Source organism: Rutidosis leptorrhynchoides, chromosome 10 (assembly GCF_046630445.1).
Source record: "Rutidosis leptorrhynchoides isolate AG116_Rl617_1_P2 chromosome 10, CSIRO_AGI_Rlap_v1, whole genome shotgun sequence".
NCBI lineage: Eukaryota > Viridiplantae > Streptophyta > Magnoliopsida > Asterales > Asteraceae > Rutidosis > Rutidosis leptorrhynchoides.
Window position 1 is genome coordinate 17,618,182 of NC_092342.1, and position 20,219 is coordinate 17,638,400.

General features: G+C 34.9%; 1 protein-coding gene across 3 annotated transcripts; it reads right to left on the reverse strand.

Moving 5' to 3' along the window:
• Nucleotides 1-8,494: 8,494 nt before the first annotated feature.
• Nucleotides 8,495-19,204, reverse strand: LOC139872659 (uncharacterized). 3 transcript variants are annotated; one of them, XM_071860588.1, is made up of 13 exons: nucleotides 18,988-19,204; nucleotides 18,661-18,731; nucleotides 15,368-15,433; nucleotides 15,188-15,257; nucleotides 14,970-15,008; nucleotides 14,797-14,843; nucleotides 13,381-13,682; nucleotides 10,056-10,272; nucleotides 9,854-9,932; nucleotides 9,522-9,560; nucleotides 9,201-9,402; nucleotides 8,841-8,915; nucleotides 8,496-8,731 (listed from the first exon to the last, which is right to left on the reverse strand). In XM_071860588.1, the coding sequence occupies exons 3-13, from the start codon at nucleotides 15,414-15,416 to the stop codon at nucleotides 8,678-8,680; spliced, it is 1,173 nt and encodes a 390-aa protein (XP_071716689.1). In that variant the 5' UTR covers nucleotides 15,417-15,433; nucleotides 18,661-18,731; nucleotides 18,988-19,204; the 3' UTR covers nucleotides 8,496-8,677. The 3 variants fall into 3 exon arrangements, with proteins under 3 accessions (XP_071716688.1, XP_071716689.1, XP_071716687.1); XM_071860586.1 differs by having other exon boundaries at nucleotides 15,368-15,520; XM_071860587.1 differs by lacking the exon at nucleotides 18,661-18,731 and having other exon boundaries at nucleotides 8,495-8,731; nucleotides 15,368-15,520.
• Nucleotides 19,205-20,219: the final 1,015 nt, after the last annotated feature.

The window sequence follows — 20,219 nt, forward strand, 5'->3', positions numbered from 1 at the left end:
TAAATGAGACGTTTTTATTGAAACCAATAGTCATTACACAAGTTTAAAGCAGCGGAATTAAATAGTCATTACAAATGAAATCCCAAAATGTAAATGTAAATATAAACATAAATGTTTTAATGCAATGATATAAAAATGCGTACTCCAAAAGCAGTAAAGTCCAAGTAGCAAACAATCTCTAACAATCTTCACCTGAGACAAAACATGCTTAAAGTGTCAACCAAAAATGGTTGAGTGAACAACATAGGTTTTAGACCACAAGATTTAGTTATCAAGTTTGATGTAGCAACATCGTTCAAAAGTAGTGCTGAAGTTATGATATCGAACTAAACATAAGTTACCCTATGACACCTTGAACTGTCAGTGTCGTTGAATCATTAACATGTATCTATTGACCAACGGTTAACTAGATAGAGACGTCGCTCTCAATAGGCCTACTCACATTAACTAAGTTTGCGTTACACTAAGCAATTAACGATATCATGGTAGGGATTTAGCATGAAACAAAGCATGGCAGCACAGTTAAACAGTTTTCGAGTACTTGTGTCTAAGCGTAAAACAGTTTTAAAAGCAAACATGTGTCTCACCCCAAAGTTTAAAATAAGTAAATAGAGAAAGTTAAAAAGTGGGGCTATGAAGTTCCCTTAGTAGCAAGTAAGTTATTCCACGCAAGAAGTATGAACGGAGTATTTAATCGGAGATCTCAATCTAGAGATATAACCTTTGATTAGTTGATGTCTAACAGACATAAAGTTTGTTTATTAATATAGCAACTATATTAAAAGTGACGGTTTTCGAAAAAAGTTCCTATTTCTCAAAAGTTTCTATTTTTGAAAACCTACTATTTATGGAAAGCTTCCACTTATAGTAAGTTCCTAATTTAGAAAAGTTCGGGTTTTAATCTTTAGCAAGACGTTGTACAACTTTACTCAAACCTTGTTGCTATCAGGTAAGTCACTCTGATGATCTGTTGTTACCGGGCGCCCAGGACTCTTGACCAGAATCTAAGTCTTGGCATTCGAGATCCACAAGCACTGGCGGATCCAGTGTATTAAGAGGGGGGGCACCCGCCCCCGGTGGATTTCAAAATTTTAGTGCAAATTTTTTCGGTTTTTCGATTTTGCCCCCGGTGAAATTTTTTTTTTTGCCCCAAACCCTTCATATTTTGCCTCAAAATCTTCATATTTTGCCCTAAAACCTTCGTATTTTGCCCAAAAACCTTCAAATTTTGCTCAAAAAACTCTATATTTTACCCCAAAACATCTATATTTTGCACACAAAAAAAAATTTCCTACGTTTTAAAAAAAATTCGCCCCCGGTGAAAATTTTTTCTGGATCCGCCACTGTCCACAAGCAAGTCCCATAATGGCAACAAGGACCACCCTAGGCCGTAAGTAGCGGTGAGGTTCGTATAAAGTGCACGTTATCTTTCGATTATAACTTTCACGTTATATGTGTATACACACAACGAATTATTAATGTACTTAATAATTATATATGTGATAATATAACTTAGTGTAATTAAGGTGTTACCATATAGATAAGTTTACAAGTTATAGTAATATTATTATTACTCTAATTACTTTTAATTAATCAACCTTAATGTGATCTTATCATGCTTTATACATACCTATACTTATATATGTGTTACATATATATATACACCTACATGATACATATACATATACTCTTTATTATAATAGCACATACAAGTTCATAACTATAATATATATGTATATATCTTATGTAAGTGTTACATATATATAAATAAAAAGGTGATATATATATATATATATATATATACACATACTATTACTTATCAACTTTTATATGTACCTATAACATATACACGATACATATACACATGCTCATACATACACACACGCACGTACATATACATACATACATACACATACATATACACGCATGTATATATATACATATATACACACGAATATATCTAAAACATACACATGTACATACGTACGCATGCATGTATGCATGCACGTGTATTATTATCATTATTATTTACTAATCCACTTTCAAATATTACTAACCATTATTCATAAATCATAACTTTTTATATACTAAACATATTCAAGTTTATAATCTTTTTAACTGCTATACTTAATCATATTCAATAATTTAATCTCTTTAATCATAAGCATTATCCTTTAATTATCTAGTTTAACTCATAACCTATCTCATAATCATTATTCATAACAATTATTCATATTCAATTTTTTTTTTTTTTTAAAGCAGAATTTTATTAATATAACACAAGAGTACACACAGTAGACTATAGTTTACATGCCTATCTCAACTTTAGTCTCAATATATACATACAGTAGTCATTGTTGCTAAGGTAGTAACCATTGACACTATTACACAAGAAGACTAGAAGGATTGTGCAACCAAGTATGCCAATCAATTTGCCTCGATTTACATCTTTTCGCGATCCATTCATAGCTCATGACTTGTATCTCACTTAGTGCCACCGGACTCGTCCAACAATTATTTCTAAAAACTTTGTGATTTCGATTTTTCCAAATTAGGCAACCACACGTCCACTCAACCGCTTGCCAAATCTTTGCCCCTAATGTTGACATTGCACGATTTGCATGACCTTTGAATAACTCGTTGATGCTCAACTTTGTCACTCCACCAAATCCCCACCAATCATGAATCTTAGACCAAATCACAAGGCTTAACGGACATAGGACGAGAGAGTGATCAACCGATTCAATCCCGCCATTGCAAATTGGGCAACGAACGGAATTTAAGTCGATTCCTCTTTTGTCCAATTCCTCTAAGACCGGGATACGTCTACGTCTCGCTCTCCACACTAAAATCTCAACTGTTTTTGGCACAAAATTGTTCCTCAAAGTCTCCAAACTATTATTACTAACTTGAAGGGTATGAGAATTAATAATAATAGTGAGAGCCTTAGTGGAAAAAGTACCATTATTTGCAAGCCTCCAAACCCATGAATCAATCTTCCCATTGCCACGATGATGCTGTAGCAGCAGGCCTTCGAGTTGCAGCAGCTCGTTAGCTACACGACCACTAGGCTGCCGAATCCATTCCCATTTTCCCACGATTTGCCTACCATCCCACTTTGTACGAGATTCGACAGTAGCTTCAATATTTGAGTCCAACCTTGATAGCCTCTTATATTTGTCCTTTAGTGCTCCATCAATTAGCCACGGGTCGCTCCAAAAGGAGGTGGAGCAACCGTCCCCAATTGTCTTCGTGAATGAATTCCTGAAATTAATACCAAGGGAGTCTATGTATTCTCCCGCGTTAACAATTGTGTTCCAAGTAGAGTTATACAGACATGAAAGATGTGTCCCACCCAACCCTAAATGCCCCGATGTCCCATAAATACTCGAAATAACTTTGACCCACAAGGAAGCGAATTCGGTTATAAACCTCCACCACCACTTGCCGAGCAAAGCTAAGTTTTTATTTTTTAAAGACCCCACGTTTAGCCCTCCTTCCTCGAAAGGAAGGATGACCTCATCCCATTTGACCCATGCAATTTTAGACTCACTCCCCGTCCCGCCCCAAAAAAAAGAACGTCTCACGCACTCTAATTTTTTTATCACACTCGATGGAGCACGGAAGAGCGAGAAGAAGTACAAAGGCAAGCTATTAAGAACCGAGTTAACAAGAGTCAAACGACCACCAAACGAAACCGTACGTGCTTTCCAATCCGATAACCTTTTCTCAAATTTATCAATTACCGGTTTCCAACTACTATATTTACTCATTTTAGCACCGATAGGAAGCCCGAGATATTCAAAAGGAAGTGACCCGACATTGCACCCGAATAGACTAGCCGTAGTCTCAACAATATTTTCGTCTACACCAATGCCAAATAACTTACTTTTGTTATAGTTTACCTTCAACCCCGATGTAAGTTCAAAGCACTTAAGAAGAGACATGAGGTTTTCAATGTTTCCTACACTCCAAGACCCGAAGAACATCGTATCATCCGCGTATTGTAGATGGGAAATGTGCACATTATCTTTACCAACCCGAACACCATCATAAAGACAACTTCTAACCGTGGCTTTTGTTAATATATTTAGCCCTTCCGCCGCAAGAATGAAAAGAAAGGGAGAAAGTGGGTCACCTTGACGCACGCCCCGTCCTAATTTGAACTCTTTTGTAGGAGATCCATTTACGAGGACGGATATGCTAGCCGATTGAAGACACGAAATGATCCAACTCTTCCATTTCTCACCAAATCCCATAATTCCCATTATTTCCATTAGAAATTCCCAACTCAGACAATCGAAAGCTTTCTCGAAGTCTACTTTGAACACGAAACTTTTCAAACGCTTTTGTTTTAGAAAAACCACCGTTTCGTTTGCAATTAACACCCCGTCAACGATGTTCCTACCCTTTAAAAATGCGCTTTGTTCATGTCCTACAAGCTTCGGGGTAATTTTTCTAAGCCGGTTCGAGAGTATCTTTGCCACAATCTTGTAAAAGCTCCCGATTAAACTAATCGGACGGTAGTCGTTGAGGCTTAGTAGTTCTAATTTTTTCGGGACAATAGTAATGAAAGAGGCATTGCACCCGCTTGAAATTTTCCCGTCTATCCAAAATTTTGTGATTGCCTCAGTTGATTCGGGTTTTATAATCCCCCAAAACTTTTTGAAAAAACGTAAGTTGAAACCGTCCGGACCGGGCGCTTTCGAGCTACCACAACCTTTTATTGCCGACCATATTTCTTCTTCACTGAAAGGTGCCTCGAGCTGGGTGTTTTCCTCCTGACCAAGCTGACCAAACCGTAAGTCAGCAGCTGACCAGGCCGCAATGGATGGTCTGTTTACATTTTTCGGCTTAAAAATATTTTCGAAATGCGTGAGCACTGCTTGCTTGACTTCTACCGGATTTTCACACCATTGCCCGTTTATGTTTAGCCCTCTGATATTACTCTTATTATAACGCCGACGTATCGAGGCATGAAAGTATTTGGAGTTTTCGTCACCTTCGAGAGTCCATTTAATTCGCGCCTTTTGTTTGAGCATATTTGACTTTACTTTTTCTTTTTCCATCCATTTCCTTCTACACTCTAACCATTCCTTTCTTTCATCTTCACTTAGCATCCTCATTTCAGCCCTTACTTCCCAATCAGTGGCTGCCTTTTTGAGATCAATAATTTCTGCATCTAGTTTACCGAATGAGATGGTACTCCAAGTCCTCAACATGCTTTTGACATTTTTCAATTTATCCCTAAAAATGCAATCTTTTTTGCTCCCTCGAACCGAAATCTGCCACGCTTCACGAATTTTGTCCTCCACACCTTCTTTATCTAACCATTCATCAAAGACTTTAAAGGGTTTTGGCCCGTAGTCAATGACTTTGTCTCGAAGAACTAGTGGACAGTGATCCGACAAATTTCTATCCAACGCGATAATAGAAAGATCCTCCCATATTTGCGAGAATTTATCATTGACAAGAAATCTATCAATTTTGCTAAACTTTGTCCCATCATCACTAATACGAGTGAACTTTTTCCCGCTAATTGGAATCTCAAATAATTTATTTCTCATTATGAACTCATTGAACACAGTGGCACGGTTTTGATGGAATTGACTATTGAATCTATCATCAGCACATCTCACCTCGTTGAAATCTCCACATAATAACCACGCCGCATCAACCCCACTCATGACCGAATCAAGAGAGCTCCAAAAAAGTTTCTTATTTTGGTCATTATGGGGCCCATAGACGTTTACGATAATTGACTCCATACCCGAAGCCTTCCATTTACCTTTGATAGCTAAAAAGAAATCATTCCCAACCGCATTAACTGTCTCGATACTTGAAGTGTCCCAGATTAATAGCAACCCACCCGAACTTCCCACAGCCTCTTTTTGGATATATCCAAAGTCGTCATTCCCCCAAAGAGAACGAACCTACTGATCAACAACTTGTTTACATTTTGTTTCCTCCTTAATTCGACACTATCCCCCGACATCTGATGTGAATTCCTCAAACCCTTAACCCCCCTAATTTTCGATTTTTTGCCACAAGACTTGCACTTCCTGATTTGATCTCTGTTACAATTGGAACCATATCTAGCAACCTTTTTGATGCGTCTGATGCGGGATGAAGCACGCCAGTTGCCCATTGTGTTCCAGCAACAGTCGTTACATCAAGATACCTCAACGAATTTGGAACCCTTTGAAGAAGCACCTTTCCTTCGATTTGTTTTATTTGTGTCTTCAGCTACCGGGTCATTCTCACAGCTACCAGAAGGGATATTATGTATCACCACATTTGGGTTAACTTCCCCATTTGCTTCAGGCCCAAGCCCAACCTTTGAACCCGATTCAGCTGCCAGACTATCAGACGGGCCATCTCTAAAACCATCTGCTACTTTTGTAAATGACCCAGGCCCGCCTAAACCTTCCTTACTTCCTCCAGGCCCATTTATGTTCACCCTTCTAATTTTTTGTTTACTCCTCTTGGGCCCACTCGTAACCTCATTCCATCCATTGTGTGAATTTGAATTCGAAACACTAGAATCAGAAGATTTGTCAACGAATTTATTTGAACCAGTTGTGGAGCCCTCGCTTCGCGCCGGGGGCTCCGTTTTGAATGCGAGTTAAAAAAAAGTCTTGATCTATTTTGTAAAAAAGAATTTTTTTTGACATAACATTGAAGGGTTGTTCCTTTTGTGAAAGTTGCTTCTTTTAGCGTTCGGGTTTTATTTTAAAAAAAAATTAGTAAAGTGGGGATTCGATTTGTATTTTAATAAAAGTTAGTGGGTTAAGTTTGTGAAATTTGAAAAAACTTTACGTATAAATTGGGGGTTCGATTTGTATTTTAATAAAAGTTAGGGGGTTAAGTTTGTGAAAATTGAATATTAGTAAAAAAAAAAAAAATTAGTAAAGTGGGGGTTCGATTTGTATTTTAGTAAAAGTTAGGGGGTTAAGCTTGTGAAATTTGGGGAAAAAATATACGTATAAAGTGGAGGGTTCGATTTGCATTGTAATGAAAGTTAGGGGGTTAAGTTTGCGTAAAGTGAAAAAATGAATAGTGCTATTCATTGGCACTTTACCTTTTAGATATAGGTATAATAATTACTTTTATCACGCGTATTTTCTTTTTTGGAACTAGGGTAGCAATAATTATGTTCCTCTCTTGTCTCTGACACCACCTCAACATCCTCTTGGTTCTTAAAAAATTCTCTTAACCCAATGTGAGTCGATCCTTGGTCTTCCACCTTCTCTCCAGCACTTTTTTCCGGCGGTGTCTGGTTGCCAGAATCCCTCACCACATGGTTATCTTCATCCATAGCTGGATTATCCCCTTCAACATCAGTCGAGTGAATGTCAAAATCGCTACTATACATATCTTCTGAATCGATCACATCCGTACTGTAACCCGAGTATATTGAATCGGACTCCGAGCTTGAATCACCTTGTTTAGTTTTGACAGGACATTCACGTTTCTCTTCTTCAACGTAAATGAAGTAGGATTTAGACCTAAATGTGAGTTTGATAGAATCTTTGACAAAATCAGGTTCGTGCAATTTCACACAGACTCTACCATATAGGAGGTCTTGGTTGCCTGTCAAAGAGCAATTATCCAAATCGTATATCACCCCCCACCACTCTGCTATTGAGGAGAATGTTTTGTCGGACCAACACGGCACTGGCACACCACTAATTTTCAACCAACACATACGTCCCTCAGGCCAACAAGAGAAATCCCACCACTAATTTAACTTATTAATCTAGTTTTATGATCATCATAATTATTTATAGTTTATATTCATAACACTTTATCCATAATAATTAACTAATCCAATATCATGATCATAACTTATATCCATACTTGATTATATTACTAGTTCATATCTTTATACTTTAACATGCATCATTCATAATTAAAACATAATAACTACAACAAAATTATAAATATGATTAACATTAGGGTTTAGGTATACCTTAGGAGATTAAGATCAAGAAGAGGGTGTTGATTTGGAACCGAAACAGGAGCAGAATTCCAGCAAGAAACTCGACCCAAACAAAGGGTTTCTTGGGTCTGTTTTGGCTCGCAAGAACAGCAAGAAACTCAGCAACAACAAGTCGACTTGGAGGGCTGTTTGGGTCACGATTTGCAGCAGAATAATAGCAGGTTGTTGGGCTGTTGTGGTTCGAAAAAATACAGCAGAAACAGGTGCTGCAGGATGTCGATTAAAAGGGCTGTTTGGACCGGGACCCATAAAAAATACAGGATACTACCAAAAGTCATGATTAGGTGCTCTATTTTGTTCATATGATCTCAAAAGTCAACATACATGCTTACAGACATGAGACACTACTACAAGTCTTTTCTAAAGGAAATATTTGATCTTTATTTGCCCCGGATTATCTTAGTTGGCTGCAGTTTAAAATTAATAACACGTATGTAAGTCAGCAAACATGTATAAATATAAATATGAGACACCACCAAACCATTTTAATTTAAACATTCATTAAAATTAGATACAACTAAACCATTTTATTTGAAGTATTCATTGAACATCATCACATAAGGAAAAAATATAAAAAGTGAACATGTCCATGGCACTTAATCATCATCATGATAAATAGAATACTAGAAACAAGCAAGCAAGCAATCAACATTAAAGTAGAATATTTGATCTTTCTCACTCCATGACCAGCTCTTTTAGTTGTTTTTTGAACTTTGTAACCTGCGCTTTCTGCAACAAGAACGAAAGATAATTCAGAAACTTTTAAATCAATTGTCACTTCAAACATATAAGACTCAAACGATGAAAATGTAAAATGTTGTAATAAACCGTATCATACCTTAAACTGCAGTCCAGCATTCCATGCCCGATCCTCTTCAGTTATTTCCTCGATTTGGTGGCCATCCACCAAGGACTGCCATTAAACACAATCAAACCATTAGAGAAAACCAACATACTTCAAATTATTTTATGAATGAAATTCTTTATATAAACAAGTTATAAGTTATATATAGCTTTAAAGAATAAGCAGTCATATCCAACTTAGTGCCCAACAAATCACGAAGCACATCATGAGTCATGATCCCCGAAATAGCTAATTTTTGCATTTAGCGCGAATATCTAACGGTACAAATCCATATAAGACAAAAGACATGAAGACTGAAAAGTAAAAAAAGGGGAAACAATTAAAAAATTATGCCTCTTTTTGCCGATTAGCAGCCAATGCTTCAAGCTCTTCTATATTTTGTCTTGCGGCAGCCAGCTCCCTATCACTTTCAAGTTTTACTTCTTCTTCTTTACACTCCTCTTCGAAGAAGCGCGTATTAGGGAATTCCAACCGAAGCTTACGTTTTTCTTCCTCGGTTAGTATACGATAATTTTGAATTATAAATGCATCAGAACTACAATGAAATGGCCACCGTCATCAATAAACAAAAAAGTAAGTATGATGGGGAATATATAAGAAAAAGTAGAATTGGATAAAGATAAAAACTGATAAATAGAAAGAAAGAATACTCACGGTTGTCTTAAAAGGAAATGTGCTATTAGCCATTGTCGTCTACAATATATTAAATTCGAAAGAATAACACAATTAGGCCAGCAGGGGTTTTATATTTATATTTATATGTAGTATAAATAAATGTAATTTAAATTTAAATAATAACACAATACACTATACTGTAAAAGAGTACCAAAAGAGTAGAGTAATATTAAACACTAGTTAATCACCTTTGTTCATAGGGTAGGGTTTTATACTGATAGAACGACACTTTTAATAAAAAAGTAATTTAAATAGTAACGGTATAAAAAAGTACCAAAAGAGTAGAGTAATACTATATGGTAGTAAATCACCTTTGTTCGTGGGGTAGGGTTTTGTACTGATAGAACGACACTTTTAATAACTCGGGATCCCAATTCATGTTCTCTTTGGCTACAATCAATCAATCAATTGTTATGGTTATAAATAAAAAAAAAATAAAAAAAAAAACATTTAACAATTGGGATTAATTTATTTATCAACTAAATGAAGGAGGGAAAATAATTTATTTATTACCTCTCAAGCCTGGTTTATGTGAATCAGCATCAAAAGCCCAGCTGTAAGACTGGAGTTTGTGTTTCATGAGTTCAAATTTACCACGTGGATACTCCCCTCTCAAATTCACGGATAAGATTTTGTAAGCCTCATCATCACTAGTCATTTTCGTGAACATGTCATCAATGTCCTCAATCATCAGGTCTAGTAGAAATTTTATCTCCAATTCGAGAGCAGCCTGAAATCAAAATAGAAAATTATAAAGCAAATTAGTTAAAAATGATAAAATTATCAAGAATACAGTACGGAATAAAACAAGTAAAGTGTTTGTCAAGCTGTAAACGATTCAACATACAGAGTTTTTTCTTTGGTAACATAACAATATTAACTTTGGCAAAATCTAGTTTATGTTTATTAACGATTATAGTAACTATATAAATCACTATATATAAAAATATATATAAATCACTATATATATATATATATATATATATATATATATATATATATATATATATATATATATATATATATATAGTAGAGGGATCAAATGAGAACATTTTTAGAATGAGAACTCTGAGAACTACAGTATTCGAGCAAAAATTTGGGCACGGCCGAACAAAAATTGTTCTAGTCGAGCAATTTTTATTTTGTCTATTAGATGCATTGTTTGCTTGGTTCTACATTTTTATGTAGAACATGTTGTTCTACACTTGTTCTACATCAATTTTCATCAAATTAAGTTAGGGTTTAGATTTTAGGGTTTAGGGTTTAGATTTTAGGGTTTAGGGTTTAGATTTAGGGTTTAGAATGAGTTTTTTACACGAACGGTTTAGAGTTTCCGAAAACCCTAAACCCTAAACTCTAAATCGGGCTAAAAAAAAAAAAAAAAAAAAAAAAAAAAAAAACTGAACAGAAGTAATTCGAACAAAAATGAGTAATTCGAACCAATTTTAGTTCTACAATTTTGTAGAACCGAACCAAAATTTTGTAGAACCGAACCAAAATTCAAGCGGCCGAACAAAAATTACCCAATTCGAACTAATTTTCGTTCTACAATTTTGTAGAACCGAACCAAATTTTATAGAACCAAACAAAATTGTAGAACATGTGATTTTCATGCATCTAATCTTTTTGTTCGACTAACCACATAATTGTTCGGCCGCGTCATTTTTTGTTCGCATTTGAGTTCTCAGGTTCTCACTCTTAGTGAGTTCTCGGTGGATCCCTCCCCTATATATATATATATATATATATATATATATATATATATATATATATATATATATATATTATATATATATATATATATATATAGGGGCCCGGTTCAAACGAGAACCACAAAAAGGCGAGAACTGCGAGAACTTTTGAATTTCATGGTTTTTATGCATTTAAATGCAACAAATTACATGCACATGTTAATTAATGTCCATATTATTAATAAACATATGTTCATTACCACAAATTATATGTTAAATTGTTAATTATATAAAATGTTCACATGTTACACAAATACATATACACATGTGAACGAAAAACTTTATATATGATTTTATACGTAAAATATAAGTTTTTTCAAACTATTTTATGTTCTTTTTACTCCCCACTAACATTTATAGGTGATTCAATCTACTCACATGTTAAATTCTTTGCAATTTAAAAGTTCTCGCAGTTCTCGCCCTTTTTGTAGTTCTCGTTTGAACTTTTGACTATATATATATATATATATATATATATATATATATATATATATATATATATATATATATATATATATATATAGGGTCATCATCAAGAGGGAAACACTTTTTTGGGGGAAGTAATTTTTCTTTTTAAATTTTGGTTTTTTCCTAAATTTTTTTTTTTTTTCAGACATCAAAATTAGGTAAAAATATGAACATTTAAAAAAGACACTTTGTGACGAATATTATTATTTTGGGGATAAATCGCTCGAAGAAATAAATGATAATATTCAATGCATTGAATGTTTTGATTCTGAGTTTATTTGCATCATTTTGTTTTCATATTGTGTGACGTGTTTTTTTCGAAATTTAGCCCGATTTAGAGTTTAGGGTTTAGTGTTCCTAAACCCAAAACCCTAAACCCTAAACTCTAAACCGTTCGTGTTAATATATTCAATCTAAACCCAAATTTCTAAACCCAAAACCCTAATTTCTAAACCCTAATAGCTAAACCCTAATTTTAACCCCCTAATTTCTAAACCCTAATTTCAAACCCCTTAAAAAAACTCGGAATCAAAACATTCAATGCATTGAATGTTTTCTTTTTTTTCTTCGAGCATTTTACCGCCAAAATAATAACATTCATCACAAAGTGTCTTTTTTAAATGTTCATATTTTCATGTGATCTTGATCCCTGGAAAAAAAAATTCAAAAAAAACGAAAAAAAACTTACTTCCCCCAAAAAAGTGTTTCCCTCTTGATTAAATCTCTATCTCTCTTTCAATATATATATATATATATATATATATATATATATATATATATATATATATATAGGGGCAGGATCAATGGGGAAGTAACCAATCGGGGGGAAGCGGGGGGAAGCAAAAAATTTTTTTTTTTCGTTTTTTTTTTCCGGCATCAAGATCACACGAAAATATGAACATTTAGAAGAGACACTTCGTGATGAATGTTATTATTTAGGCGGGAAAACGATCGACAAAAATAACATTCAAGATAATATTGTTCGTGAAGAATATGAACGTTTTTTTTTTCTTCATGTTTTGTGAAGTAAAATTTAGCCCGATTTAGATATAAACCCAAAACACCAAACCCTAAACCCTAAACTCTAAACCGTTCGTGTTAAAAACTCAATCTAAATCCTAAATCTAAACCCTAAATTTCTAAACCCTAATATCTAAACCCTATAAACCCTAATATCTAAACCCTAGTATCTAAACCCCAATAGCTAAAACCTCAACATACGCTCGAAAAACACGATAATTGTTGTATATATATTTACATTAATTAGAAATATTCATATTTGAAATGTTTATATTTGACATATACATATAAAAAGTCAACGTTGGTCAACATCCGTCTCAGCCCCATCTAGACCGTTTTTTAGGTTTTTGACCTTTTTTTAATCGTTATTGACCGTTTTTTGATCATTGACCATTGTTTTTTACCCGTTTTTAAGGTTAAGATTGTTGAGGCAATTGAGAAGAAGATGAAAAGAGGTACAAATTCGGAACAAGCTTCTTATTATAATGTGATTATTATTATTATTAAATATAATGACTAATTTCGAACGTTATGGAGTAATAAATCGAACAACAGTATAGCACGTATTACTAGAAAAGAAGAAGAAAAAAGAGGCGTACAATCATAAGATCGAGAGCATAGATCCGATTTTCTTGGCGAAATTTGGAATTCAAATCATTCAACTTCTTATGCTGGAGGTCATCATTATTGGCATGATCATCCTGGATCAACGCACGTTCCGCACATAACAATTGAACCTTCTTAATGATTTCGCTATTGATTTTGACTTTTATGACGTCAGAGTCCCACTCGTAAGAGCCTTGGACAGCTAGAGACTCCCTCATAAAAGGCTTGGCGTCAATACATATCTTGTCCGAACAAACAATATTCATGATTTCGCATTTGTTTTCATCTTCAGCTTCTACAATCAACCAATCAATTAAATCAATAAGTCATGTTGTAATAATAATAAAAGAATAATAAACTCTTAAACCTCCTTTAATCAATTGAGATTAATTAATTAATTAATTAAAGAACAAGAAGAGAATAATAATAATTTACTTATATATTAACCCTATACACTAAAAATATGAGATTTCAATGTTTATGTTCTGATGAGCTTCCGCATGAGCTGGACATTATTCTTCATAATTATCATTATCATTATTATTTATCATTATCAATATAATAAAAAGGAAAAGGGATTGTTACGCTGTCATTTCACACTTCTTGCCCTTAGAAAATATGAAATTTATTGTATAAAGTTGCATTTGGCATGGATGGCAAGAATTGCAGTTGCAATTGGCGTTATGACGAGGACGAGGACGACGATGGCGACGACGACGATAATAATAATAATAATAATAATAATAATAATTATCATTATTATCATTATCAATATAATAAAAAGGAAAAGGGATTGTTACGCTGTCATTTCACACTTCTTGCCCTTAGAAAATATGAAATTTATTGTATAAAGTTGCATTTGGCATGGATGGCAAGAATTGCAGTTGCAATTGGCGCGGCGGCGGCGACGACGACAATAATAATACGTAGTAATAACAATAGACGCCATGAAAATGGTATAATCAACTTTTCATGGGTTTTAAATCCCGGAATTCAATTTAGGCTCCTAAGCGACAGGCAAGTCACCAATGATTCGACGCTTGCTATTGACTCACTTAGAGCCACATATATATATATATATATATATATATATATATATATATATATATATATATATATATATATATATATATATATATATATATATATATAATACAGAAGACAACTTTTTTTACAACTTTTCAGCATTTTTTTACATCTTTTTTTCTTTAACCACATTTATCATACCATATAAATAGTTAGCATATAATCGAAAGAAAATACGTCGATCTGTTTCTCATTAAGCTTATTAGTTATCACAAATGGTTTGCACATCAATTTCAATTACTACAAACAAATAGTGTTAACGATATGACCCACAATTCAAACATGTAATTAAACTGATTAGTGCCAAAAGAAAATCGAAGAACCTGTTTCTGAGTCTGAGTTTGAAGACCATATCTCGGTGACGGTTCGGCTACAATGAAAATGTCGCCGTCGATAGAGAAAAAAGTAAGTATAGAAAATATAAGAAAACGCGGAATTAGATAACTAAAAAAAGAAAAGGAAACATGATAAAACTAGAAAGAAAAAGAAGACTCACCGTTTTCTTAGGATAAAATGTGCTGCTAGCCATAGATGTCTGCAATATTTTTTTATTCAAAAGGATAACAAAATTAGGCACGCAGAAGGCAAGAAGGGTTTTAATGTACATACGTATGTATTGTAATTAAAATAGTAACCATAACAAAGTACCAAAAGAGTACATTAATTTTATATTTAATTAATAATTAAATAATAATAATAGTATAGTAAACTCACTTTTTGCCATGGGATAGAGTTTTAAACTGAGAGAATGCCGATTTTAATAAATCTGGATCCCAATTATTGCCTACAATCAATCAATCAAGTTGTTATGAACCGGAATAAAAAATCAACAACTGAAGTTAATTTTATTGATTATTGGAGGAGAGAGAAAAATAAGTATATGCCATTACGTACCTCTCAAGACTCGTGTAACTGAATCATCATTAGGGTGGGAAACAACCATGGAGTAATCCCGCTGAGCTGCGAGAGTATAAGGTTGGATTAATCGCCCTCTCAGGTAACCCGAAGAGAGAAAAACCTTACAACTTTTTAGCATCATGAAGTTTTCTGTTACAATCAATCAAGTGTTAATAATACAAAAGTAATGAATTCTTAAACCTCCTTTAATCAATAGAGATTGATTACATGAATACCAAAATAAGAAAATAATAATAATTTACAGTTAATAATTCATAACTAGTCCCGATCGGCCCGCGCGATGCGGCAGGGGCTTTCGGCCTGCATATTCATATTTAACGTAGCGTTGTGTATATATAGAGGCGGAAACGGGCCATGTGTTAAGATCCGTTGTAGATGCAGTCATGCAGGTTTGGTCATCGTTTTTGAAAAAGTGTCCGTTTCGAACGTAGTTGGTCTCGTTCATGGTTTAAAAAAACGGTCGCCTCGTACGCCTTGAGGCGCGCCTCAATGCGATTTTCAAATATTCCGTTTTGAAACGTCTGCCTCAAAGGCCAATTAAAACGTACGCCTCAAATGGGAGAGGCGGTTCGATTTTGGTACACCTCACAGGTAAGTGAAAAACGTACGCCTCATGTTCACAGCCGGTCAACGGCGGTCAAACAGCGTTTAACGGTGTCGAAAAACTTAGATGTTGCCGGAATCGATTAAAGATGAGGAAGAAGAACACGAAAATCAAATAGAAGAGAAGATAGGAAGAAAAAAAATTGAAACCTGTAAAATTCGGTGACCGGAGTTGGGGCTTTTGTTCTTGGAAGAATATTTCGTTAGGCATGGGTTATTGAAGCATCCCAAAATCAGACATATTTTAATGAATTCTTTGAGGTACTTGTCTGGTACTCGTAATATCAATGGAAGAGAAAAGAATGAGAATGATCTTTTTAGATCAATCATAATAATGATAATGATGATGATGATATGTATTATAAAGAAAGAGAAAAGAAGGAAACAAGTGATCTTTCTAGATTACTGTTGTCTGTAGATATTTTAAGTACGTTGTATTTATTTATTTTTTTCTTTTATAAAAGAACAATAATAATAGCCCCTCAACTTTTACCAAACTTTAATACCAAGAACAAATTAGATATGAACTCTTAAACTTTCAATTAAATGACATTAACATCCCCTGTTAATTTTTTTATGTATTTTTTTAACTCCGCCTCGAACGTACGCCTCGGTTCGCCTCGAGGCGTACGCCTCGCCTCACGGAGGGGGAACGCCTCGAGGCACGTTTCCGTTTTTTTAAACCTTGGTCTCGTTTTGTTCGTAAAATTATTTCAAGTTTAATGGTGGTAGCGTTGAAAATTAACTCGCGACGAGTAGGAGGATAACGCCCGTTGAAGTTTATCGTGGGTGTTGGTTTTTGATTTAAATAAAAAATTAAATTTACATTTTCAACCCTTGATATTTATGTTTTAATTGAGTTGTTGAGGGGGGTGTCAGGGGCGGAGACAAGGGGGGACTGAGGGGTGCTAAGCCTCCCCAATGCCCAATCTAGACCCAAGTTTCATTTGTATTATTATGCGCAAATAATTGTAAGCCTCCCTCAAAATCCAAGTTTAATTTTATATACTTATCTGATTATCGAGTAAGCCACCCGCATCTGTAAATTCTAGCTTCGCCTCTGGGGGGTGTGGTGAAAATTTGTAGTGTGTAACCAATTTGTGAAACGACAAAAAAATTGTCTTGAACGACCCTCAATCCCACGAGTTTTAGTATATAAGGATAATAATTTACTTTAACTTATAAATTATTGAAAAAGTTAAATTATTGAAAAAATTACTTAGAGGGTCTGTGTTTTACACCAAATTTCACATGGAGTCCTTGTGTTTCTATTTTGACTTGGACGGTCCCTGTGATTTACAAATGTTACGTAGGTAGTCCCTGCCTCCAACAGCTGTTAAGAAGACCTTTAACTTAGGGGTATTTTCGTCCCTTCAGTTATTTCTCACCCATTTCTATTTACAAATTTAATGAGGGGATTAACTGCAACACCCACTATTGCGCTACATGTCGTGCCATATTGCCATATTGCATATATTGTGTGTATGAGGGTATTGACTGCAACACCCACTGTTCGGTTTGTTCAGTTTGTTGAGCATGACAAAAGCTATGGATCATTATTGTACATGTAACGTTGTGGTTATATGAAGAAAATTTATCTTGTTTTTCAAAATAAAGAAAGAAACAACCGTCCCATACCGAAGACCGAAAAATATGAAAATTAAGGACTATGGACTGTACCACAACGTAAATATTCGGTACGGTACACCATTTCATATGCAATTCAAGAATCATTACTATGAATCAATCATCTATCATCCTTACCTACTTTTCATCTTCAATCTCATCTTCTTCTTAGATTATTTTCTTCTTAAATTGAAAGAGATGTGGTTTTGTATAAACCCTAAAACTTAAGGTATGTGAGATATGTGTTGATTGTTAAATTCACATGTTGATTTTTTAGATTTTATGTGTTATGGGTGGTGGGTTAGTGGTAAAAATGAACTTGTTAACTTCATTCGAGCTCTAATTCGTGTTTTTGGTACCAAGCATTCTCGAAGATTTTATAAGGTCTGAACCGAAGCCTAGCACAATCCCGAAGATTTTTTGGTACCGTCCATGGTCCATACTTTCACAAATTTTTGGGATTCGGTAATGATATATTATAAAGTTGGGAATAAATATACAGCTAGTCAATAAGGGTGTGCATGGTACGAGAAAAACGAAAAAAACTTGAAGACCATACTAGGCCGAACGGGAACGGAAACAGAGTGGTACGGTCCATGGTCCATGCTTTTAACAAATTTACGGGATTCGGAACGGGACAGAACCGAACACCAAAAAAGACCGAAATATATATTGGATACCTGAAGAGAAAAAAAAAAAAAAAAAAAAAAAAAAGTAGCTACTGTTTGTTCATATTCAATATTTGTTTCACGTTTGTTGAAGTTCAAAATTTGTTGTTGGAAAGATATTGATTTTTACTTTAGGAAATAACAGACTGCATTTATTTATTTATTTATTTATTGCAATGGGTTAGGAAATAACATATTACATTTATTTTTCGGTTGTGCTTTTTTCCTGATAGACTACAAATTAATATCCCTTACCTCTATATTTTTATGTTTTCAAGAAACGGATCGTTACTTTTGCCCGAACCAAACCATTATGAAACCAAACCAAACAGCTAATAATTGGTCTGGTCCTCGGTCCTACAATTTGCTAACCTGAAAGAACTGAACCGAGCTTTTCAGTCCGGTTCCGTAGCACGCACAGCCCTCCGTGGCCAAATGATTAACTAAAATTCAAAAACCAAAACTGGATAAATAGAAGCTTAAAAATCTGTGAATGAGGACTGAAATGAAATCGAAGTAATATGAAATCGAATTCGATAACTGAAATCGAATTTTATAATTGAAACCGAATTAGATAATTAAAATCGGCTGAATGAGAAGTAAGTTTGTGCGTGAGACCAATTAAAGTGGGTGAAAGGTGTGCCTGCCGTAGAACTGAGAAAGAGTTTAATTAAAACTGAAATTGAAAAGAAATCAAACCTTGAGAAGCAGCTTTGCTTTCTTGAGATGACAAGTAGATGTCGTGGCTGTGATAATCTAAGAAGCCGCGGCTGTAAATGAAATAAAAAGGAAACCCTAACTATTACTACCATCCACCACCAATAAAAGTTTTTGGAAGGATGCTTGTTAGTACTCCAAGCAATTGTTTGTTAGAAATTATTAGATCCTCTTCAAATCAGATTCTGTAAGCTCTGATCTATTGTAACACATCCTGATCTATTCTAATTTAATTTCATGTTTTTTGTCAAGAAAAGAAAAAAAAAAAACATCCACCACCAATAAAAATTTTTGGACGTTTTTATGGGACTTTTTTACGTTACTCGTCCCTGTGGTTTAACACAAATAACACTCCTCGTCCTTATACTTTTTTTTTTGCATTCCTCATCCCTAATGTATTTACTATATACATTCCACGTCCTTCCGTCCAACTACTGTTAATTTTAGACGTTAAATCAAGTCATGTGCCAGGCATGTGAGGGTATTTGAGTCTTTTGTGCCTTTTCTTTCTTACCTAACTTCATCTTCATCCTTTCAACCACCACTGCCGCCACCATCTTTGACCACCGCCAAAGTCAACGGTTCATACCAGGCGAATAATGACACCTGCAAGCGCATGCGAGTATTTAGCGGGTCAGAACATTGATGTTGGTTGTCCAACTAATGATCGTACCCCCTTAGATAATGTACGAAGAAAGCGCTTGCCTTCGCCTATTCTGAGGTTGTCATCTTTGCTGTTCCCAAGTACGCCCTCGGGGCGCACTACCGATTCTGCTGGGGAAAGCAAGAAACAGAGTCAGGAAGATTTACTTGCCATACTACCCCAGGCTGAGCCGAATAAATACGCGCAGGCATTCACGGTGCCAGACAAAGGCGGAGAGGTGTTAGATAACTTTTATGTAGGAATAATGGGGCGAAAGGTAAACCTTTCATGGAAGTTACGCCAGATATTGAAAAGTTTTCACCTCATATTGCTAACTATGTGCCTGAATCTCCTCCTATCATTCCTTTGACTATGGGATGTTACGATGGCACGACAGATCTGGATGATTTCTTACAAAGGTATGAAGGAACTGCGCGCGCCCAGGCTTGGAATGATGAAACCAAGTGCCTTGAATTTCAAACCTTGCTACAGGGAGTCGCGAGGGAGTGGTTTAGCAATTTGCCACTACCGCTCGTTACTTCCTATAACGATCTTCGAGCACGTTTCTTGT

Bases quoted from the DNA above. Each gene is read 5' to 3' on its own strand.
- LOC139872659 (XM_071860587.1), bottom strand. From the start codon at position 15,512: ATGATGCTAAAAAGTTGTAAGGTTTTTCTCTCTTCGGGTTACCTGAGA. The intron at 15,009-15,187 runs GTGAGTTTACTA...AAAATATTGCAG, and splicing joins ACTCTATCCCATGGCAAAAA to ACATCTATGGCTAGCAGCAC. The intron at 9,403-9,521 runs GTGAGTATTCTT...ATTTCATTGTAG, and splicing joins CATTTCCTTTTAAGACAACC to TTCTGATGCATTTATAATTC.